This window comes from Fistularia commersonii, chromosome 23 (assembly GCF_037954325.1).
Source record: "Fistularia commersonii isolate RoL2024-O1a breed Wild chromosome 23, RoL_Fcom_v1.0, whole genome shotgun sequence".
In the NCBI taxonomy this organism is placed as follows: domain Eukaryota; kingdom Metazoa; phylum Chordata; class Actinopteri; order Syngnathiformes; family Fistulariidae; genus Fistularia; species Fistularia commersonii.
In genome coordinates, this window is record NC_141306.1 from 4,618,329 (window position 1) to 4,643,191 (window position 24,863).

Consider the following 24,863-nt stretch of genomic DNA (forward strand, 5'->3'; position numbering starts at 1 on the left):
TTTTTGAGAGAAATGTGGAAACGTATGAAAGCTGCATGAGCGTTAACGTGGCGAAAGATGGCTGCACCACGCAGTGCAGCTCTATCTGCATGGAGAGGTTATACTTTTTAGGTAAAGTAGGAAAATATGAAATATAAAAACATCATTTATGCTTTGTAACAGCTGATATCCCTTCAATGTGGTGAGATTTTTTTTTCGGCTACTTACAGGCACTTTCAGCTGTTTTCATCCCACAGTTTACACCAAAACAATGATGAACTCACTGTTTGGCACGACACAAGGCACTCTGCCTCTACACATTCTTAATGAAAGCGGCGTACTCCTGAGTGTCTAAAAGAAATGACGGAATAGGTGGGAGAACACCTTTGTTCCACGGCCACACACGGAGGAAATGGAAGTGTGCTAGATGATCACAGTGAAAGCGTTTGTCAACAAACACCGAGAATGAGCGGAGCTGAACTGAGCGTCACAGTGCTGTCGTGTTCAGGGGAGAGTTTCCACCATCTCGAGGGACACTGTCGCTGTCCTGAGGCTAATGATAGAGACAAATAGCTCAATCTAGCTCTTTTGGCTTCATAACTGTAAAGAAATGAATTTTTACAACGTAACGTTCGACACATCTGTGAGGCTGGTACCAGTTAAAGGACGGACGGATGCGTAGGGAGCGGCCCTATCTTCCACCCTCCTCCACCTGTTCTTGGGGATTTTTCTCCTCTGAGGGTTCAGCTGTCACCTGCTCCTCAAGCAAAGAAGACTGGCGCCCGTCTTCTGTTACGACATCACTTGGGGCGAGGGAGTCATCCTCCGGGACAGAAGGCGGCGTCGGGATGTGGATGCTCGGGGTCTCCTCGGCTTGACCCACTGAGCTGGTTTCACTGAAGGAATCTGATCCCACTCCAGGTCGCCGGAATAACCTCTGACCTGTCCCAATACAACCGTTCAAAACAAATGATTCAATTTACAAAAACGTATATAAAGGCTGCCGGTGCGGTGGCTTAACTTCATCTCTTAGCGACTGTTAATTACGTGGTTCGTTACTTGGGGTTATTATTTTTTTATCTTTATATTTTAAATTTACACAATAAAAGTGGAAATGCTGTTATTTTGAAAAAGGAAAAACGGAATAATACAGTTTTTAGTGCTGGAGGAAGATAAAAATGTGTGTGTGAGTGAGGGGGGTGTAGTAATCATAAGAAAAATAATAATTCAAATACACAAATATGTGCATTGCTGGACAGATAAATTGTATCAAAAATTTGACATTGAATTTCATTTATTGGTTACAACATGTATCAGTAGTGCCTTTGCAGTGATATAGGGGACTGAGAAAAGAATTAGCATATTCTACAAACCTCCACAACTGTCAAGGAGAAAAATATGTACAACTTACAGTTCCGCACAATCAGTGACTCGGTTAGTTACTCATTCATTCAGTCAGTTACTCATTCACCTAATCAGTCAACCTGTCAATCCTTCAGAAAATAACTTAATCAGTCTGTCAATCCCACAGACAAGAGGAATGATTACTTTGCTTTCTAGTCTTACCTGGCGGTCTCTTTGAGGAGGAGGGGGACTCTTGCATGAAGGGTCTGCCTGCTTGGACTTTAGTAGAGTACGTCATCTCTGTGGAATCCAAAGAACCTGAACACAAAAAAGGGTTTGCCACAATAAAATACAAAATCTAGTTTTTCCTACAGGTGACTTGCGAGATAATTATCAAATTATAATGCAGAGCCTACAGTACAGGGGCGACATTTGGTGTTACTGCTGTCAACTTACACAACCAGAACCAACAGTCACTATTTCCCACTGTCTGTTTTACGGGTTGACATTTAAGTGTAAACGTAAAATGATTAGTCAGGACATTATGGAAAGAATCTTCATAATCGCATAACTAATGTGTGCTAATATTAGATAAATAGCATTAGAAACCACTAGGTCTAGATCTGGCTTATCCAGATCCCCAAAGAACAGCCTTGTTGACAGATAGCCCAGTGTTTGCCCTTTTGATGCCAAGAATCATGAAAATAAGGCCTAAAAAACAAAACAAACAGAAAGCTACACTTGATATAAAACTTGATTAGTTAAAGATTAGGGCAGCTTTCTGCAGTTTGAGGTGCAGCTGCCAAAATGACAAAGCAAAGTAGCAGCCAGGCTTTGCACTAGAAGAAATCTATCAAAAACAAGTTTCTCAGAGACTACGGGCCAAAATCTGAGGCTCGGTTTTTCAAAGGCTACCAGAGAATTGTATTTAAGGAGAGGATTTTGCTTGAAAGAGTCAAGATTCAAAGTGTTTGTCATACGTACAGTATGGAAATGTGTTTCCTTGTACCCCCGGTATTACTTTGCTGTCCACAGTACATTTGGACTTGTATTGGCAACAAATAGGTAATGTGAACATTATTATAAATATAAACGGTGTTGGCAGTGCAAGTAAAACATTGAGTGCAGCTTGGTGTGCAGCTCACAAAGTGCGGGTGCAACAGTTAGTACGGTTTAAATTGTGGTTAAATCATGTTAACTGGCTTGGAAGAATTAGTTGCAGAATAAATTCACCCATGAACAGTAGTTGGCAGATATATCATTGTAGCTGCAAATAAAAATGGCCCCCGGGCCTGGCTCCAACTGCGGCCCCGGTGACCCTTGGGAGAACTAAGTCCAGTGTTTCTTCCTCATGAGGGTCTTCTAAGCCACACTTTGTCAGGTCCCTCACATGGGACCTGTTTGCCTTGGGTGACCCTTCCAGGGGCGTAAAGCCCCGGACAATATAGCTCCCAGGATCACTGGGATGCAAAAAATCCCTCCACCACAGTCTATGAATAGACATGCACTGCTGACTCTGATATTAAAATTAATCTAGAAAAACAAGATCAAACTTAAAACCAAAATTGTGTCATGAGGAAGTTTTGCTATTCACAGCCAACAACAGAAAAGAATGAAGTAGTTTCAAGTTTAATTTCCAGTTCCACTTTGACTGTGAGTAATATAGCCAAGTGTGCTACTGTGGTAAATGGACACCATAACTTTGTTGGAAAAAAAAAAACTATATATCTTATTTACAGAAGAAAGGTTATAGTTACATGTCAGATCCAAACTCACTTCTAAGCATCTGACCGCTTTCATAACCCTCAGCGTTCACTCTCAACAGTGATTCTGCTACAACAGGCCCACTGCAGCGTTGCATTGTTTGCGTGCACGGGCCCCGCACTAAATCGACCTATTGCCTTGCAAGCATTCGGCAACGCTGGCCAAACAACGTGGGTCAATTTGGGGGGGGGGTGGGTTGACTAGAAACCTGAATCACGCTGTGCTTGATTTGGATGGTGGACTGGCTAGGACTTGAAAACAATCATTCATTTTCCTAAAACACACGTGTGCAACGCATCATACCTGCAGCCAGGTTGAAGGTCCTGCCCTTAATTGAGCTCTCAACAGGAGAGAACCAGTTTAACACAGAGCTGACCAATGGGAGTTGTCTCAGCATCCCCTGAAAGGAGAAAGTCAAACCTTATTGACCAACACCTGAATACCAATCCATCTGCTATCCCCTGGAAATTACTCAACTGAAATTCTAGTGTGGCAAGCTAACGTGTATTCATTTAAAAAAGTCAGTATAAATCCCCCAAAATCGAATGTGAAACAATTTCCCAAAGATGGGATCATAAAAGTAAATCTCATCTTCAATCCTCACACCTCCTCCATGAGTTTCTCCTCATTGGCCTTCAGCAGCTGCTGCTCCGCCTCCAGGATGCCTTTCCTCACCACTTCCGTCATGTTCTCCAGAAGCTACACAGGAATAAACAATGCAGTTCAGAAAAGTACTATATAGTTGACTGTACTTACCATTGCAGTCAGTAAAAAGGGTTTAAATAATGACAAAAATATCACAGAGGTTGCCAGATATAACATTGTTTAATGAATATACTACATGCAAACCTAATATTCCCATGACCCGGACAACACTCTGCATGGACACTTCAGCTACCCAAACATCCAACCCAAGGTTTAAATAAAGCGGAACTAAATTCAGGTATCCTTTAAAATGTTTATTTCTTTTATGATACAACATATGAAAATAAATTACCCTTCCATTTTCCTCAATGTCCCTCCCCAGGGCCACGATGGTATCCACCAGCTCTGCAACGTCGAGATCCTCGGTTACCATGCTTATGTAGATCCAGCCCTCGTCCGTCTCCAAATCTGGGCCTTCTCCTAAAGGGGAAAATGCCAAAAAAAGGAAAGTAACATTTAAATAAAAAGTACACCGGGCGAATTTTTTTTCGTAAGCACAAAGGGGAGCGAACCAGAGGAGAAGGTGATGTCCGTGTCAAGTTCCTGGAGCTTCTTCAACACCTCGCTGTTGATGTTTTTCAGCTCCTTGTTTCTCTTGGTCTCGTCCATTCCTTCAGCCTGGGGCTCATACCTGGACACACACACGAATAACGGTCACTTCAGAAAGCAAAATCCAGGATCATTTTTCTTCCAAGCGAGGTTCTAATCTATACGTGTGTATCTAAAATCAAAAAACAGCTTATTAAACTTAGAAGTGTCATTCTGAATGGAACCATTGTTGTCATGGTGTTTTCAACTGTCTGATGTAGAGCTAATTCAAAATGATACCCAGTTCCTCAAAGCGGGTCAGGCCTTACCGGATGACCCCCAGGCCTGGCCAGGTCAGCTCCTCCATGCATCGGAGGAAGGGCGAGTGCCGGTGGGTCTCCTCCTTGAGGTCCTGCCTAAGGTTCATGGTGGAGCTCATCACGGGCACCAACTGGGAGAGCTTCTCTACCAGGTCCTCCACATCCTGCTGCTGGGTCCCCAGCACTGGATGGTTGCGACAAAGTCATGACTCAGAGCTTACATTCATCTATCAAAGGAGGAGGCTGAAAGCCCATAATTTAGCCAACCTTTTCTAAATCACCATGTTTGTCATTTGTTAGGATTTGTCAGGAGACTATATAAGGGATTTGATAATTAGTGGGAAGTAGAAATAGCAGGCGTGTTGCTGAGAGTCACAACAGATGTTCTGGTGATGAAGCCAAATATTTTCATTATCCCGAATGTGTCCTCTGGCAATGGAAAAACTGCTTATTCCAACATGTCTACTTTCAACAACGTTAATCCCCACTTTGAAAGGTGGGTCCCATCAGTCATCAAGACTGAAGACATTTTTACCCCACATGTGTCATCTCTCATCTACTTAGAGGGAATGTCTAATCCGGTGAGAGAATCAGCGGTCTGACCGTAGAGCTGTTGTTTTGAGTATGTAATGGCACCTGATCTGTCTGATGTGCGTTCTAAGCCCATTAATCTCCACAGGCAGGTCTCTGCTTATATTTCTATAATATTTAAGAAAGTTCAAAGTATCCTACGCTTAGGTGAATGAGAGAAAGTGTGATGCTGTGGAATGTAAGACCAAAAAAATGTGCCTGTAGCCATTTGATCTCAAAAGACTTGTCTCCTTTTACTATGATTTTGTTGTATTTAATTCGGTCTTCCTTTAGTTACTGAGTTATTGAACACATTGTGGATGCTCTATAAACTGGCTTGCCCCCATTTTTTAATGTCTTTTCTTCTTCAATAAAGGTTAACCTCATAGCGCCGTATTACTGTCTATAAAGTCGAATATATGGTTGTGCACTCAGTTTGAAATAGAAGATGGAGTTCGGATACGGCTTGATGAACTACCAGGGATTACTTGCTCCCCTGTGCCAGCGGCGCAGTGCAGCCTTTAATGATGCGCAATGTCAGGTAGCGAGCAGTTAGATCAATATATCTGTAAAAAAATGTACCTGCGGCAGTCAGGAGAGGACTGAATCGAATACAAGTGCCCTCATCTTCAAGCTCCACAAGATCAACCCCGCTGGCGGGAACCAGCTGGGCCAGCTGCTCGCCCAACTACAGAGGGGATAAACACCAACAGATGTGCTTTGAGGTCAAGCAAGTCAGGCTTTAGAGCTGGGAACAGTGACAACAACATTGTTGATTCACTCCGTGACAAAGGCGTCCATGCTGATATCCAAAAGTACTGCCAGACACAACATATCACGGTAATATATTAAATCATAACACGATTCCGATCGTGTCATGGCTCACCATATCCGATCCTTTAACCCCCCCCCCAGATTTCTAATTGATTTACTCAAAGATATTTCTGTATTGAAACTTATTTAAGTATTTAATATTTGTACACCTAAAAAATATGGAGGTTCAGAAAGCCCTGGGCTTTGAGACTCAAATGGCGTATTCATTCAAATTAAACTCAAGTAGCTCACTGAGTACAAAAAAATTTACATGAAAATTAAATCTGAATACCGAATATAAATGTAGATTAACATGTATAGATACATTGATATTTATAGATAACAGATGTTTGACACGGTCAGTGCAGGGAACGTGTGTGTGAGTGTTTATCTGTAAAGTTTGTTGTTTATTAACTAACTTGAAGATAATAGGGGTTGCATGTCTATACGCAACTAAAAGGATTCCCTGCTCAAAAGTCCTGTGCATTATATTGTTGAAAAGAAACGAGAATGTTTTCATGATACAATTAAAATTCTTGGCATTTCTACTACAATTGCATCTAAGACTGTAGGCAAAGGAGCCATATGAGGGTCAGCAAGTAGTTGTAGCTCAATAGAGCTGCAGGCAAATGTAGCGCTTACAAAAAGACAGGTCATTTAGTGTAAAAATAATTATTGCAACAGGTCAATCTAGCAGAAGCACAACACACAAACTATAGTTCATGTTGGAGGATGAAAATACTCACCCATTTGTTGAAGGAATCAAGTACCTCCTTCTCTCCAGCACAGTAACACTCCGTTGGGCCTCCGATTGATGCTGGCAACATTACACAAAAGAAACGAGCGCTAAACTTAGAAATTTAAGTAGGTTCGATTTAACCTTTGCTCAATTCCTGCGGTTTCACTGACAGGGCGCCTCTCAGTTACGGCAGCAACCTGTTGCAACCGTATTCCCAGAGGTGTGGGATAAATACCTAGGAGCCTCAGCATCTAAGCCTCCAGAGCACAACATGGATCTGATCCGCTGTCAATGGAGGAGGGGGTTGGGGGGGGTCTGTGCGTGAAATGCAAATTCTATTGACCACTCAACATGTGTACAGCGCGCTGCCGTCCACCCACTCTCCCCTACATACATTAACAATTTGACAGTGCAGCATCGGGAACACTTATGATTCAGTGTGTTGCTCGACACCGCCTTTGGGGAACTGTGGAAACGAGCCAGGAGCCTTTTGATAATGAGAAAATGTGCTGCACCACAGACGCTTGTTACTTGTTCCAGGTTTTCCTGATTGACAGACCCCTTATTTGATGCTCTCACCTGCATTAGTTTCCATTGAAAACTTGAGTAGAACAACAGGAGAGTTCAGGTCATCCTCCACCTGTTGGACACACAAAGTTGTAGATCAGGCATGTGGGATTTGTTATCACCATGCACCTAATTGGCTCTATGGCATGCAAAACCGCTATTAGTAAAAGGGGTGGGATGTAAACACTGAGTCGTGTCCATGCCTGTTGGAAGCTTTTACATCCTTCGTCCGTGGTGATTCATTACACAGAGCCCCGGTTTGAATCCAATTATAAACCTGATCTGTATGGGTGCCCTTTCCTCTCAGTGATATATAAAATCCCAAAGCTCCGAGGACGGATTTATCAATACTTTTCAGTGCATGATGAGGAACACGTAGCAGTGGATATTTAAATCACCTTTCAGAAATATTTCAGAAGTGGGTTCATGAAACATGCAGACAGTTTCCTGATGCAGGCACTACATCACTGAGAGTGGGTGTTTCCTGGTTCATGCTGCATTCAATTTGAATTCCGATTTACCGAGATTATATTCAGCAAACTTTTGATTGTGGTAATTTGTTTTGCTTCCTCTGAACTTTCAAAACCAAGAGAATTTAGATCTACTCCAGGTGAGGGGTCATGCCAGGATGATGCTAATGAAGGCTCATGTTTTATGAGGTGTTGAGGGCCATGAATAATTCAAAGCAACGCAACAGTTCATTTTAGATTTCAACAAAATAAGTTCCACTGTGTTTTACATTTTAAGTGTTCATGAAGACAGCAATTGCTGCTGTCTTAACCACGGTTTAAAACAGCAAATATAAAAGTGCTGTCTGCTCACAGTGTGTCGGTTTTAATACAGACGTGCCTTGTGTACATATGCTCACTTCCCAGTAACGTCATTGACTATCTCTATCTAAGTTGCTTCCAGAGAATGTTAATGTATTATGTGTTGTAGACTATGGAGGCAATCTATCAAAATAAATGTATTTAAAGTTTGACAAGACAGAAGACAAGTGACAAACTTCCCGTTGAGTCCAGAGTACCAACTTCGATGACGGTGATAAACCGAATGACACTGAGAGACACACGTGGCACGTTCATCAATTATTCATGACCCTTCAGAATCACCCAGTGAGTAGCATAAAGAACAACTGCGGAGAGGCATTTCCTGGAGTACCTTCAACTAAATGCCTGGGTGGGCCACATCCTAATCGATCAGGAGGAGCTGAACAGATCACCAGCCGATGCGGGCCGGAATAGGGTTCGACAACGCGGTTCCGGAAGTGAAAAATCCCTCATTTTCAGAACGAGGGTTTCAATTTCGAACAGTAAACACAAAATCATCTGCCACAGGCTTTTGTGTGGTGCCAATAACGATATCTGCTCCAGAAGAAACCCAAAGTCTGTGAGGAAAAACAGCTTTTACATTCTATGCCGCAGAGAAAGGATCCATTACCCTCCATCTTAAAGTACATTAGCTGTCCTGGTTTGAAAAGATTTCTTGGCCTGATTCTGCAACTTATAGTTGTTTATGAGAAAACATTTGCTTAGCTCATAAAATGAGCGTGCACTTCCTCCTCTTTTCAGATTTGCTTTATTTCTTTAGTATCTAGCGGTAAATTGCCATCTGCTCTGAGGGTGGTGATATTGGAACCAAGCTTAAATGTCTTTTCGAGGGACTTTCTGAAAAGTCTGGTGGGGCAAATGATGGAAAATTCATTTTCGGAACCAGAGTTGCAAAAAAAAAAAAAAAGTGTGTGTGTGTTTGGGGGGGGGGGGCGCTGGTGAGCTGTGTTCCGCCGAGCCGATGGATGTGAGGGATGATGGTCAGGGGTGAAAGGGAGAGAGGTGGTGGATGGGAAGGGAGAGACTTGGTCCCACCTACAATAGAGAGCATGAGAGAGCCCAGAACGTCTCGCAGTGAGGCCCCGGAGATGGGCGGAATCGGCGACACCACGCCCTGCAACCAAGGCAACCCACACTGACTATAACCACAACCACACACGAGGCATTCAATCACGCATGCACGAGCACAAAGCAGTCTGACAGTGGTACCAAAACCTCGGTAGCATCTTCACATTAAATCTCGCTGGAGCGGGAACCAGACCTTTATCGTGTTTGATCAGGTTAGTTGGAAATTGACTACTACTGTGCCGTTATGCTATTTCCCAATCCTTTGTTCAGCTCTTCAGTACGGTATCACGGAATAATGATACTTCAGGAAGCTCAGCGTGGATGAATCACCATCACATTACGTATAAGAGTGGAATTTCTTTGTTTGGAAAGTAGTAAACAAGCAGAGTATGCTTCCCTGAGGCGGAAGTATTACCACCAGAAATCTGCTTTTTCACTGATTACAGCCTGGTTGAATCTCAGATCGTCCAGAAAAGGAGGTCATTTCTTCACGAGGGCTCATTTCCTTTCATGCCTTCAGCTCAGCTCTATTTGGTTTACCGCAGCTGTGATTGTGGGATTTCTTGGGAACACATTTGGAAAGTAAGGTGACATCAACAAAAAAAAAAAAAAAAAAAAGCTGCAGGACTTGAAAGAGCTCCACGCTACTTTTCCCATTCGCGGTATCAGCTCAGGTGTGTTTGATGCACCTTGTCTTTGCAACATGCTCAAACAAACAAACAGAGTCTGGAGACGTTTAAAAATGCCTATCAAGTCATCATGTACCAGTTTTTCTCTGTTGAAATAAGTGCTGAGGAAAAGGGTGACAGAGTGATTGTGTTTCTGTGGTACCAATGTCACACATTTGCTTGCATATTAAAAACGTGAAGTTTGCTCATTGACTCCACAACCACTAACAAGACGCTGTAGTTAATAAGTACATTCCACTTCCATCAAAGTTTGCATTTGATGTGAACAGGGACGATTCAAATCTGGAATTCAAACAAAAAACCTGACTCTGTGGCTGAATTTGGACTGATTGGCAAAACTTATCCTTTGGTCGTCAGCACAAAGATCTACAGCATCTTCCTGCACCTACAGTATCTTAACTGAACCCTTGTTTCTTCCCCCTTCTCACTTAACTCCAACCGTTATTCTTCATATTTTTCAGAATATTGTCCAAATATTCCTGGAAACAAGTGTGCAATAGGAATTGGTCCTGGTTTTTCAGAGGTTCTACAGTATAATGGTTAAGGGAAAAGACTGCTGTAAATCTTGTACTCGTACCCAGACCTTTTCTTCCATAGTTATTCCTTTAAAATGCATCTTCTAAGTAGTAACTGGGAATTGCAAAACAATATTAGACCCCTGGTAAGACAGACCCATGTGTTTGGACATGTGGCATTCAATTTGTCTAAAAATGATTTTATGTACCTTTTTTTTATTTGACCATCTCACAGGAATCTTGGCCCAGGTAAACTAAAAGCACTTCAGGTCACTTCATATTATGCTTACTTTTGTAACAATAAAGTTTTAAATGGCTTTTTGCCCACAAAAAGGCTTGTAACATTTGCCACTTTGTCATAAAGTAACTATTGATTCCTTGACACTTTTCATTCAGAATCTGCTGAAGGAGAAAATCTTTCCAAGTTCAATCCAGTAGGTCTTTGATGAATACAATTTCAATAATTTTCTCACATCTCGCTGAAATGATGACACCCAGACTATCTTTGCACTAAGGACAAGTTCCCCCTGCATCTAACTTTTGCATCCCACTCATGATGACATAACCGGTTTCAAATCACATTGTTATTAAGGTATTTTAATATATGACACCCCCAAAAAAACCCTTTCCATTTTTTTGTAATGGTTGCATTTAATGTCTTGTATTTATTGTCTATGGTTCATTTGATGGCCTGTTGGTTGTTTGTTACAGACATCAGGTTATTTAGGCTAAAACATATTGCCAAGACACTTACCGACGTTTTGATGCCAGTCAGAGTCTTTAACTGGTGCAGCAACTGCTGGCTCTGGAAGTGGGAGATAAATATTAAATGCCTGTTCATTTGGCAAAGCCAAGATTGTTTCATTTCTATAATTCTAATAAAAAATGATTCATTATGTTACGAATACATTGGAACACTTAGTCCTATTGCAATCAGGAACTGCTGCATTCAATCATTTCTGATTCATAGTGGCTCACCAAAGTGGTTGCATGTCTGATCTTCTGGACAATGCCATTGTGGCCGAGGTTCTGCAGGGAGAGCCAAAGAGGCAGCGCTCGCAGCTTCTCCACGGGCTGACTGGAGGTCAGTCCTGCTGCGAGGGACTGAAACAAAGAAAAAAAAAAAATTTTTATATGAGTGACAATTCTCTGACATAACAAACTAAAAGCTATCAGCGTCTTTTACTTATACTTTTACCTGCATTTGTGTCACAGTAATACAATCCTAAATTTAGACAAATAAATGACACTGCCCCAGTAAAAAAAGAAAGGATAGTGAGGTTGCACGTGAGCCTACCAGAGCCGGGTCCTCGTGTCTGTAGAGGGTGACTGCGGTGACAGTAGGCAACCCCAGCCATAAACCTGGAGTCAGAGTCATGCTGTCACTTCTGGTAGCTGCCTGGAGGGCGGACAAATAAGCATACAATGACACAATTGCCATACAGAACCAACATGCATCCTGTCACAATTTCTAATGGTTTCGTAAAGCTAATGATTTTACAATTTATAAACATACACAACTTGAATCCTTTTATCAGGATGTTGCCAATCCCAGAAAAAACCCAAAGAGAAAATGCAAACTCTATGCAGAAAGACCCTCACCTTTCAAAACAGGAACCTTGATCCTGTGAGGCAGGCTTGCTTACCAATGCACTGTCTTGGAAAACTCCCTTGTTTAATCTTATGAGTATTTACACTTTTTTTTATGCCTGTTCAGCAGTCTAATTAGGTGCAGAATCATTGCAACTGTATAGTTTAACTTGACCCCAAGTTGGCTCTATGTAAAGCGGTGACCACTTTTCTCAAAATAACTAAACCTGGCTTTGCATCATTTCTGCCTTGTGTATCCTGTTTATCAGCCACTATTGCATAAAATAGATCAGCAAACATGTAATTACCATCACAGTGGAGGTGACCTGGCCCAGCACCAGCGTTGCAAGATTGACTCTGCAGAATGAGTTATAAAATCACTATTGAGATCTTATAACTTAAAAAAAAATGTCAATTGTCATTTCTATCCAGAAAAAAAAACATCATTCTCATTTTAGTTGTTCCATAAAACTGGTTTGAGGATGCACTGTTAAAAAGCTGGTGCAGCAGGTTTCTCTGTTTAGCCTAAATGAGCCGTTGTCGACCCTAAGGTTCATTGGACTGGATTAAAAGCCTCAAATGACGTGATGTGATCTCAAATTTAGTAAGAAGTGTGAAATCAGAAAAAAAATAAAAATAAAATTCAGAAAAGAATGACCTAAAAATTAGACAAAACCTGCAAAATGGAAGTGAAAATTAAATAAAAAATATGAAACAGTGGAAAAAATATTTTGCACTGAAATTCAATTTGGTTTATTTACTAAGAAAAAGAGTCCGAACATTAATACATAATGAATAAGGATTGATTCATCATAGTAGTATAGTATAATGGTATTTTTTTCTATTGAACTGTGATCACACTTTATAGAAATGAACCACTGGACACAGTATAAAGTGTTATGAGACAAGCTGGTTTCAGCATCCAGAAGCTCATGTCCGGAGATTAAACGTCAACTCTGCCCGATTATTATGTGCAATGTGAGGGTTGCTGAAAAATTGGATTGGAAAATGTAATAAAGTGCAGTTTGTCCTAAAACGATAAAAACAATCCTGCTGTCAAAGCTGTGGCGAACTGACGAGATGGACATTCAATTTGCTCTGAGTGTGAACAAATAAAATTTTTCCAGTTTGAAAATGGAGGCGCTTTTGGAGCAAGTAGTTTGGGAGAGGACTCACCCCTCCACGTGGAGCCACATGTCGTATTGCTCACAAAGGTCCTTGAGACGTGCTAACTTGTCTGTGTGGCCGGCTCCAGGGGTGCCTACGGAGAAATGAGTTTCTAGAGTCATGTACAGCTTTACACAATGATCTCAAACAACATCAAATCGCATCTTCTATTCCACAGATGACCACAGTCCGAGTACAGGCGGACAAACACTAATGAGCGGCAAGAGACTTCTTCTCTACCTGCGTTGGCAACCAACAGCAAAGGAAGCTTTCCTGTTTCGACATCTTCTTTAATAAGCTTCTCAAGCAGAGCGACATCCTGATGGAAAGAACAATACTTTTGAATTAAAATGCATTTAACAACACAAAAGTTGTAAATGTAATGTGCGCTCGCCTACCATCTGATGTTGGGATCCAAATATGGTGTTGCAAGGAACTGTGCACAGACTGGACAGTGGCAAGCCGAGCTGCAGACACAGACAGTGACATTCAGAAGGGCTTCGATTGCGCATGGCTTGATAAATTGGTATGCGTAATAAGACCCGTCCACGTCAGTGGAGGCATTTGTTCAAAGCATGCAAAAACAAAAACATCTTTCAATGCATATGAATGTAAAATTTCAGTTGTGACTTAAAAGAATGAATTTTTAACACCACAATTCAAACAATTTCCACTTAATCATTTTCCAAAATTTAACAGAAAACTACAAATGTACCCACCTGACTGCAAAGATGCTGTCCTAAACCTGGCCTGCAGGAAGCGCTCTGGTAGATGACCGGCTGTTTGGAGTTGAAGACCGCGTAGCCCTCAGAGGCATACTCTTCATACCGGGTGTTAATTACCAGGCGGCACACTTTTACAAGGCCCTCTCTGTCGTCTTCGTGGAAGTAAGCAGACCCGTTCTCGTACCTGAACGCACCACAACAGACGGCTGAAGACGCGGCTAGACAAACTCAAGAGATGTGACTTTAGATTTAACTACCCTTGTTTGATTATGTAGTGCTATAATGCAATGTATTTCCCCAGTGTGCTCACATAACTTTTCCAGGGAATTAACAAATGGAATTGGTGTAATATATTTGAAAATCAAATATCTGATCTGGTTATTGTTTTTTTTTTTCTGAATGTGGAAGGTGTGTGAAGGTTTTCAGTCATCCAGGTTGGAGCGAGGAGATTCAGGTACTGAGTCCGGAGCCCTGAATCTACCAAACACCTTGGGACTGGTTGGATCACCTGAATTGGTATCTGGATGGGATTCCTTAAGGTCAGATACGGACGTTACTGTCCCTTGCCCTTAAGATGTAAACGGGCTGCTGGGGTTCTCGGGTCAGGACTCTTCTCCAGACACTATGGTAGGATTTACTGACCGCAGTACAGCTGCAATCCTCTTAACTTCACTATTCCTTGGACCCACTGAGCTGCCATGTCTAATGCAGCTGTGAAATTGAGCTCATGAGCTCCTTTTACTGTGCAGGCACAGTTTCAATGACACACCGGTGACGGTGGGGACGACAATGACGGCAGTCCGGCGGGCTTATGGTCACATGATCACCTGAAGAGCCTGCAGAGCCACAACGTGGTGTCCGACAAGATGCGAGTGGTCAGCCTTCTCAGTCGCTCCCGGTCCAGCGCGGAGATGAAGGCTGCAAGACTGTGACCCAGCAAAGCCATGTGACCCTGCTCGCCAACATTCTGCATCCTACTGGACAAAAAAAAAGCAGCTTGGTCACATCTTTAGCATTACACAAAATCGAGATTACTGTTTTTAAAACAACTTCTGTCTCTCACACAAAGAAACACCCCATCATATTTCGATCGCTATAATTTGCTTTTAGGGAACACAACGGACAAGTGCCGATTGAAGATGGATTAGAAATACCACAGTGTTTTGTCTGTGTGCCTAATAACATAGATATAACAGGGTACTCATCAAACCAACCCCTGCAAACACTTTTCCAAGCCACGCTTACGGCAAAAATAAGGACTTTTTGAATTGAAGTTGCTGTATTCAGGTCATTTTTGGCATCTTCAGCTGAACAAAGTCCGAAGTTTTTCTTATGAGCCACATATTCTCCCACTCATCACGGAGGTGGATGCTTTAAACACCGACTTTTCACATTTTATCTTTAGTTTAGGTTAGCTGAGGACTCCACTTTACTCATAATATTTTATATGCTGCTGAAAAGTGTCTGTTTCTCCATGCCTGCAGACATTCACACCAGTGTCCCTTTGGAGATTACCTTGGTCTGTGCATGCAATACAGAAGAAATCAATAAACAACAAACACTAGAATACACTGCTGACGTTGTTCCCTAGAGCTGGAACGGCACAGAAAGAAAGAGCCTGTCCAGCTGGTGTAATTTTAAAGTTACGCTATTTGCATAATTTGTATATTTACGGTCATCTCTTGAGGACGAGCCACTAATCTAGGGGAGGATTTTTACCACATAATCATAGATAATACTTTACACTGTGTCTCAATTTCTTGGCTGCCGTTCAAATAAAACATGTATTTATCCTATCAATAGAAATATACATGGACAGAAAAACACAGATTGTCCATAGGTTGAAATAAGGTGACTAAAGTATGATAACTATAGAGAACCAGATTGAATAAAATGTGATTCCTTATAGCTGAATGGCGTGTATCACAATAAAAAGATTCAAGGTGTGGCTTCAGCCCGTTGAAAAGATGAAAAAAGAGCCAGCACAACTTTAATTTACCGTGGACTCGGCCTGTCTTCCTCATCATCCTCTTCGTGTATGAGGCTGTGAACGAGGTGAAGGATGTCTGCGACATTTTGACCACTGTAAGAGATGCATTTGTGTTACATAGTCAGTTTTCACAAAGTGGCAATTGAAAAAAATGAACTTTGCAGGAATATGAAATTGTGGGAGAATTGAACATAGCCTAAACACTGGAAGACATTAATCAGGAAACAAAGTATTTTTAAAAGAAAAAAAAAAAAATCACACTACAACATAAGAAACAGCAACATTTAAATAGCTATGATCATAGTGACAATGATTGTCTGTCTGGTAATATTTTCAACACCATTCAAAGTATTTGTGTTACACTTTGTGAGAAAATCAGACAGTCTGATGAAAACGAATGAGCTAATACTGAATATATCAGAAGGTGTTGTGGAAATAAATACATCACCTATTGTAGTGTGTATTTTGTGTGTGTGTGTGTTGCTGGCTTGACACTTACTCTCCTTGCAGGGGTCCAGGGATGCAGGTTCTGCTGAAGCGGCGTTTCTCTGTATTTATATCCAGCTCTGTTGACATTTTGACTCTACAAACAATAAAAAAAACACATATATTATTCATTGGTTATTCTTATTATCAGCGCAATAGAGAACCGTCCGATTAGTGGGATGTTGTGATTTTATAAACAGGGCCTTAAGTATTTTTAACTGAAAACAACAAAATACATAAAAAATGGACAGATTAAAAGTTTTACATTGATATGGGCTGAGCCTTGCAATAAAGTACTTAAATAACAATAATAATAATAATACATAAGATTTGTATAGCACTTTTCAAGGTACACAAAGACGCTTTACAAGTTGACGACAGAAGACATAGAACATACACATAGTGAATGGGAAGAGCTGTAGGTGTTGCACTTGTTTTCACACTCATCTTTATAACTATATATATATATATATATATATGTATATACATATACATATATATACAAACACACAAAAAGGTCAGAACAGTGGGGTCGCTGCACAACACAAACTATATATATATATATATATATTATGGTTGTGAAATACCTCTGCAACTGAATGTCATAATTTGAACAACATTAAAGGACCTTCTTATTTTCCTTTTTGGGGTTGTCCATTTTTATTTCCAATAATAATTGTGCAAATCATATTTTAAGTGGATTAGAAACAGCTGATTATGTTCAAAAGCACTTAGCATCTCCATATACTGTATAATATTAGTGTGCTATTATTATAGTGTATGGGAATGACAATTGCTTAATATGAGGTCCCATGATTTTCCCCAGTACATGTTACCTGGGTGACTGTGTGGAAGTCAAAGTTCAAATTCTAAAATATAGGAGTGCTTGTGATCGCAGAGAGAGAAAGGATAAGGAATCACACCTCTGTCCGTCTCCCAAGATCCTCATGGCTTCACTGAGATTCTTGCCTACTTCAGCCATCGTGGAGTCCACCATCTCCAAAGTCTTGTGTTTGTGTGTTTGTGTCTGTGTGTGTGTGTGTATGTGTGTGTTTGTTGTATGCCGTCTGTGTGCTGGAAAAGAATTAAACAGTATATTAGAGAAAGTACAAAGTCTGTGCATATAACAGCGGGAATAAAAGTATAAGCAATTTTCATTATATTTGATATTGCAACACACACACACACACATGCACACGCACACAACTAACTAAAGCAGACGTTCAATTTTACACACGAGAAACCAAATGCTGGATTAGACAAAACTACGATATGTATCTAGAAATAATGGACAGTTGTCTTATAATAACAAGCCTGTGAGGTTTCTACAACCCTAGGATCAAGAGAAAGATCATCTAGAGGGGAGAGACTGAGTTGCGGTGGGAAGAGAAGGGATGAGAGCTGAGGAGGACAAATAATGCTGTTGACATCACGACACTGTGAAGTGCACTGCTGTCATTCATCAGGCTTGAATAACGCTTGCAGTGTTCGTCCTGTACGGGGCGGGAGCATGAGGCCATTTCCAAATTAACTTGTGTTTGATCAGTGCCTCGGTGGTAAAAACACACATAGCAGCTGTTTCCCATCCCTTAACGTACACAAAATGCAGCAGGGCAGGAATACTTTTATTTTCCAACCAGGACCAGAGCATTAAAGAAATACCCTCTAATAAAGCAAGGACTGACTATCAGCACTACCTCCTGCAGTGCGATAGGATGAGGAAGTGTGAAGGACATCTATCATTGTCTGACACACACACACACACACAAACACACACACACACCACTTTTTTTCCCTTATTTCTTGTTAAACATTGAAAACATTTAACAAGACCAATGAGGTTCTCCTCAATTAGTTGCTGCTAACTTCTGTCACTAATGCATATTCTAATTCACGAATAGTAATTACTTGTCACGCAATCCAAGCGAATGTTTAGAGTGTTTAGAGTGAAACAAAAATCCTTCCTTCACATTCAGGTGTGTTTCTGTTAACAGAGCTAACAGTTGGAAGGATCACAGAGCAACCAAAAAAAACAAGAACAAGATATTTGGCGAGTTCATTTACCGCATAACCAACACCCACACCAGGCCTATCTGTCCTGTATCGTTAGATATTATGTAATTATCTGGTGCATCGTGTAAATATACATGTGAATGTCAAAAATGTCAATACGCCCATTTTTCAAAATTTTGAATTGTGTCTTGCGATTTACTGAGAAAACTATTTACCTTGGTTTATTATTATCGAGCAATATCCAAGATATTCAATGAATACAAATATATTGCCAAGCCCTTCTAGAACATATCATAGAAAGTCATTATTATTATCCTTTCTTTAAGGTTGTTTTATGGTTCCAATGCACTGGATGGTCGACATATTTTGTATCACATATTCTCCTTCAGGGAAGAATTGAGACGCAACAGATTGTAATCCCACCCCTGCTGAACAGCACAGATATGGGTGTGACTTTCTTTGAACAGCTACTACATAAATACATATTACACATAATAGCTGTATTTAAGGCAGAACAGGATTTTGAACCTGCTGAACTACTTTGTTTGTCACTTTTTTCCACTTTAAGTATCTAACAAATGTATTGAAGTAGCTTGATATAATAATTTAATTAACATTGGCCATTCTAGCTATCTGTCTCTCCATAGAACACACACACACACACACACACACACACACACACACGCGCGCGCGCGCGCGCACACACACACACGCACACACACACAATTTCAATGCAAACCACAACAAGCCATATTTACTGGTATTTTGCAAATGGTTTTTAAAGTTCGCACTTTGAAGCAGACCCCTGGCAAGGCTACCTTATCTGTCATTTGTTGTCCATGGATAAACTGGAGCCACTTATTCAGAGAGGAGCTGGTGGATAAGCCACACAACCCGTCCCGTCCCCCCCAATAAAAAACACAGACAGTGAGCATTGTGACATTTTTTATCAGGAGAGAAAATGTTTGTCTTTAGGACCTATGATAGCATTTAGAAAAAAAATGTAGCCTTTTAATTTGAAGTCCAGATAATGGCTACATCGCGTTAACTCATCCAGGACCTAAAACCTCAAATAAACCTTTTATTTTTGAAAGAGCTCATTTAAAGTTGTTGGGCTGATTGCCAATATCTTAACCGACACCTATTACACGGTTCAAAGGTGATCAGCAGTGTGAATATACGGTAAATGGTCTTCACTTATTCAGTGCTTTCACACCTCTGAGTTTCAAAGTGCTTAACATCAGATATCATTACCCATTCACACACTCACTCACTCACTCACACACCAATTGGGACAGAGCTGCCATGCAAGGCACTGAACAGACCATCGGGAGCAACTGGGGGTTCAGTGTCCTGCCCAAGGCCGCTTTGACATGCAGAGCCGGGATTCTGACTGGCAACCTTCTGACTGGAGGGACGCCCTGCTCTGCCAACTGAGCCACAGTCACCCAAATATAGGCAGTGTCATGTAAAGAATTGATATGAAGATTATAATGTTAGGTGTTGAATCTGAGGATGACAAGGCTGCAGCTATGATTTCAGGAAATCACATCCTGGTTCATTGTGGTGAAATACTTAAAACACACACACACAAGATGCTGCGCTAGACTTTGCCCATTGAGGAAGAACCAACAACTCAAGTGGAATGTAAGTGGCTTTTAAAAATCTTGAACATCCATCAACTGGAAATAATCTTCCCATAAAACTAAATTATACACAACCGTTAAATTACATTTCACTGAAGAGAAAGGGATCCAAAACCTTAAGTACTTCTCTATGTAGTTGCACATCAATGACAAAGAACAACACCGAATTTTGACATTCACTGACGCCGTAACACAAGGACCTCACATGCATCGGATAAATTGATTTGATGAATTTTCATTTAATTATCAACACAATAGACCAATATAGTCAGATTGTCCGCTATGACTCGGTTCATCTTCCAGTCACCTGCCATATCCGTGTCGGATGTGGCTGGAACAGGTGCGCCGCTGCTGTCAAGCTAGTGACGGTTCATTTGACCGTTTCTCGTCCGACGGGTCGAAACCGAACCGCGGTGTCAGCAGGTGCATTTCAACCGGCGCTTATCGATGCGGCAAACGACGCCGCAGGATCGGTGTTAGGAGTGGAAATACGGAACACAGCGAGTTGTTTTCTCACCGAGCGGCGCCTGACTGAGAGCTGTCACACCGGCGGCTAACGTTAGCTAGCGACCCACGCAAACACACATTCACAAACACACAGCACCCTCGTCTTACCGTCTCCACTCAGCTGACAGTGACACCGTGTCTGCCGCTGGAGGACACGCAGTTGGGGGGTGGGGAAGGGAGGCTTCCCGCTGCGGGGTTCGCCGTTTCTCTGTTTTCGGTAGAAAGAGGGGCCGGGAGGACAAGTTTGACAACTGCTCGTCTCTCCGACACCCAGTAAACACAGCCGCACACTTTACTTCCTGGTGCGGCGCGAGCGTTCCACGCTGGCAACGCTGACGTCACTCGACTGGGTCACATGGTGTGCAGGGACGGAGGGCCAGATCAGCAGTCCCGTATTTGTCCATGAAATCAATAATTGATTTCTTCATTTATTTATTTTTTTTCCATTCATTTTCCAATCACTCACGCATAATTATAAGACGTGCTCACTTCCAACCAGCTCAGTTGGTGAGATAAATGCTCAATATTCACCCCCTTGCTTACTTTCTGTCACTAAATTTGAATATGAAGTTCCTTCCTAAAATAGCACATTGTGAGTATAAATTAATAAAAAAGGAATTACAATCATACACAAATAAGTCAAAACAAAAATCTGTGTAAATGTGAAGGCATTGGGAAAACGCATTTATTCGGTCTTCTGTTGTGTTTTTTTTTTTTTTTTTTTTTTTTTCATTTTGTCTTTCCTCCCTACACTTTCTATCTGGGACCTCAGTTTCTGTTCAATTTGGCAATTAACCACTGATTTTTATTGTTATTTATTAATGACTTAATGAAGAGACATAGACATACATACAAAAGTCATAATTCGAAGTACACCAACCGCCAGTGTTTGAAAAAATATGTTAATTCATATTTTAATATGACATTTTTAAGGAAAGAAAACCATCCCGCATACATTCTATTGACAAGGAAAGCAAGCTTTATCTCATCAGTATGTGATTCTTTTTTAGCTCGAGGTGTTGTGATTTTTAACAAATGATTATCTATCATGAGGAACATCATCTGCAGCTCTGCGGCCAGAGGGCATCATGTTGAGTCGTGCAAACATCACAGATGCTGCTTCACGGATGGCAGCAGAGCCAAGCTGATGAAGTTGCTATGACATCACTGCTTCCCCCTTTGTCAACTCGAGAATAGCACAATTATTAATATAGGCAAGAGTGTCTTTTATAAACCAAACTGATTATTTCTTGACAAATACTGATCATGACTGACGATTTTATGGAAAAGCCTTTCATAGGCAATTTTACGATCGTCAATAATTTTCTATCTTGTGAGTTTAAATGTATGTGCCATGTCATTCATGAATGAATGAATAAACAGAGTCACAGGCTTTGGTGTCGACTTTTTTTGCGACATCATGGCCAAGCAGGGTTACCTGGGGATACTGTGACGTGTACAACCATTTTGTAGGAACATCATATTGTCAGATAGTTCATAGTGGTACTACGATGTCACAGCGAAGCATTCACTAGTCTACCTATGTTATCATAATTACTATGATCTATATACATGTAAAAATGATGAGATCAAATCCTAGTGTTTGAACAGATATTTTATTTTATGTTTTCAACAAATCACCATTAGCATGTCAGGGTTTACAAGCTAGTTTCCGATCCCTGAGTGATGAACGGTAACTTGACGCAGCTTTCAAAATTGACAGCAAGCGGATCATTCAAAACAGATTTTCATATCATTCAAAATCAGATTTTGCATCAGAACGTCTTTCACCACTGAACCAGTAACTTCATCGATGTGGCATCTAAAGTGCACATTCTGCTGTCATATATCTGCCTTAGCAAACTTAAGCCGCTCTGTCCTTAATTGTCTAAAATGGGTTTTACTTGAAAAATAGCATGGTTCTCAGACACACAACCTGACTAGAAACATGTCCACTAATGCTTAGAAACATGCATTCATGCTTTAAAAATATGTTGCACTTGAAAGGCCCCATTGGCTGACAAGCATTCTTTGTTTCAAGTGTGCTTGCATGGGAGTACAGAACTCTTCATTCATAAGCGAGATTATTTTGACAGTAAATATATTTTCCAAAGACATTCTTCTTCTTTACATGCAGCTACATCAGAACTGCTCTTGAATCAGTTCTTATGAAAAAATAAAATTAAATCAGTTCTTATGGAAAATAAAATTTAAACCATGCATTGTTGTCCTCTTTTACTGGGAATATTCTGCTATTTCCGGTTTTGGCTTAAGATTTTGGCTGCAGCATCGGTCAACACAAACAGTATTGAAAATAGGTATAAATACTTTAAATTCATAAAAATATTCAAATGTTCAGAACATTTTTTAGATAATCCGTATGCAAACAATGCATCATATACAGACTGGTTCTAGTTTCAAGGCTGTGGGAGAATGGAAACGCAGGTAAACGAAGAAGGTCGTCTCTGGTTTTCATCTACCATTACAACTGGATCTGCAACTTTCAGAGCGACGGTTTTACAAAACGTCAAAATTGTACACCTTCAGAAACAGAATTGAGAACCAATCTTCTTGTTTAACCTGAAAAATCAGTAAAGAGATAAATAGAATTGAGTCAGCGCATGCAAAATTGAACCATTACCTTTTTTTCTTCTACAGTATGTTTTCTTTCTTGGTAATTCACTCAGTAGGTAATAAAAATAAAACCTTGAGAAATTTCCCATTGAATTTGCTGAGGAATAATAGCAATCTATTATTGATGATTAAAAAATAGCAAAAAAAAAATTATAAATACAGATATTCTTCTTAATGTTTTCTTTTAGTTTATCTTCACATCTGTGTCTTGAGCCATCCTAGATGGCTCTGATGCCCACTTTCCCAACCAGGACGGTCCTTTTTCTTTTTTGTAACAGTAAATCTCTTGCATCTCCTTCAGAGAACGTTTGCAGAATTAAACATTACCACTGGTCAGAAGCAAACATCAGAACTTTCTGCATGACACTTTATGGGAACATCCTACTCGTATGTTCTAACAATGTGTTTTGATTCACTCTCAAACGCTCAAATGTTTGGCTGAACGGTAGTTTGCAAAAAAAAAAAAAAAAAAAAAAAAAGTCTGGTAATATTTGAAAGGCTTCATAAATGCAGTAGCAGCTATGGCTTGTCATTATTTCTACCAAGCCCAGAACAGACCCATCCTTCTGCACCTGACATCATAACTCCATCCTTACAAACATCCGAGCAGCGTGCCGTCACACTCCGAAACATGTTTGATCACAGCATAGACAAAAAGCAACAGCGCATCTTCACCTTGAGAGAAGTAAAAAGTCACATTCCCTGGATGGATCACAGTTTGTTCAGATGTGTAAAGAGGTAACAATTCATCTGCAGAGTAAGAAGCCATCATTTTATGTGCAATTCATCGAGTTAGAAAAATCAGGAGGAAACACCGAAATACATGTTTTGTCTCATTCCTCGTTACATATGTTTGGACTGACATGAAAAGAAAAAAAAAAGTGTTCTTTCATCTATAACTGCTTTAACTGTTAAAATGAATACGCCAACAAGGAAGTGAATACAAATTAAGTTAAATTAAAAAAATAGAATAGAATGAAAAATATCTATCTACACAATGGGGAGAACAAGTATTTGATACTATGCTGATTTTTCAGCTTTTCCCACTTCCAAGGCATGTGTTGAGAGCTGTTGTTCTTATCATAGATAAAATCTAAAACACAAATCCTGAAAAAAAACACATTGTATGTAATTTGCATTTTATTGCATGACAAGTATCTGATCACCTAACAACCTGTAAGAAATGCTACAGGACAATAGGCAAGTAGCTTGTGGAGAAGGCAGGTGAATTATTAGAAAATGGAAGACGTTCAATATCAATATCCCTTGGTCTGGGGCTTCATGCAGGATCTCACCTCGCGGGGCATCGGTGACCATGAGGAAGGTGAGGGAACAGCTAGGACCTCAGTCTCAAAGAAAACAATTAATTACACATGACGCCGTCAAGGATTAAAATCCTGCTCAAACCAGCGTATGTCCAGGCCCGTCTGAAGTTTGCCAATGACCATCTTGATCAGGGGTGGGCAATTATTTTGGCTGGCGGGCCATGTTTCTTATTAAATTTTTATGCGCGGGCCAACAAGGTATCAAGTAAATTGAACAAAATGAAAATTGCAATTTAAATATTTTGGCATTTTATTTCAACTTTAGACCTTAAAGCACTTTATAGCCTTGACTTTGACACTTTATAGTTTTGTTTGTATTTCTCATCTCCCTCCCCCCCTCCCCCTTTTT

The 24,863-nt window shown here is 40.6% G+C and overlaps 1 protein-coding gene across 2 annotated transcripts; it reads right to left on the minus strand.

Moving 5' to 3' along the window:
• pdxdc1 (pyridoxal-dependent decarboxylase domain containing 1) lies at positions 1-20,856 on the minus strand. Of its 2 annotated transcripts, none has more exons than XM_086170317.1 (23): positions 20,664-20,856; positions 17,313-17,463; positions 16,403-16,486; positions 15,913-15,996; positions 14,741-14,887; positions 13,908-14,097; positions 13,587-13,655; positions 13,429-13,507; positions 13,198-13,282; positions 12,330-12,378; positions 11,729-11,830; positions 11,410-11,535; positions 11,186-11,236; positions 7,342-7,402; positions 6,770-6,840; positions 5,793-5,898; positions 4,650-4,824; positions 4,305-4,423; positions 4,085-4,212; positions 3,694-3,786; positions 3,391-3,487; positions 1,546-1,641; positions 1-921 (listed from the first exon to the last, which is right to left on the minus strand). In XM_086170317.1, exons 2-23 carry the CDS (start codon positions 17,384-17,386, stop codon positions 671-673), a joined length of 2,337 nt encoding a protein of 778 aa, XP_086026443.1. In that variant the 5' UTR covers positions 17,387-17,463; positions 20,664-20,856; the 3' UTR covers positions 1-670. The 2 variants fall into 2 exon arrangements, with proteins under 2 accessions (XP_086026443.1, XP_086026442.1); XM_086170316.1 differs by having other exon boundaries at positions 14,741-14,890.
• Between the last annotated feature and the right edge of the window lie 4,007 nt (positions 20,857-24,863).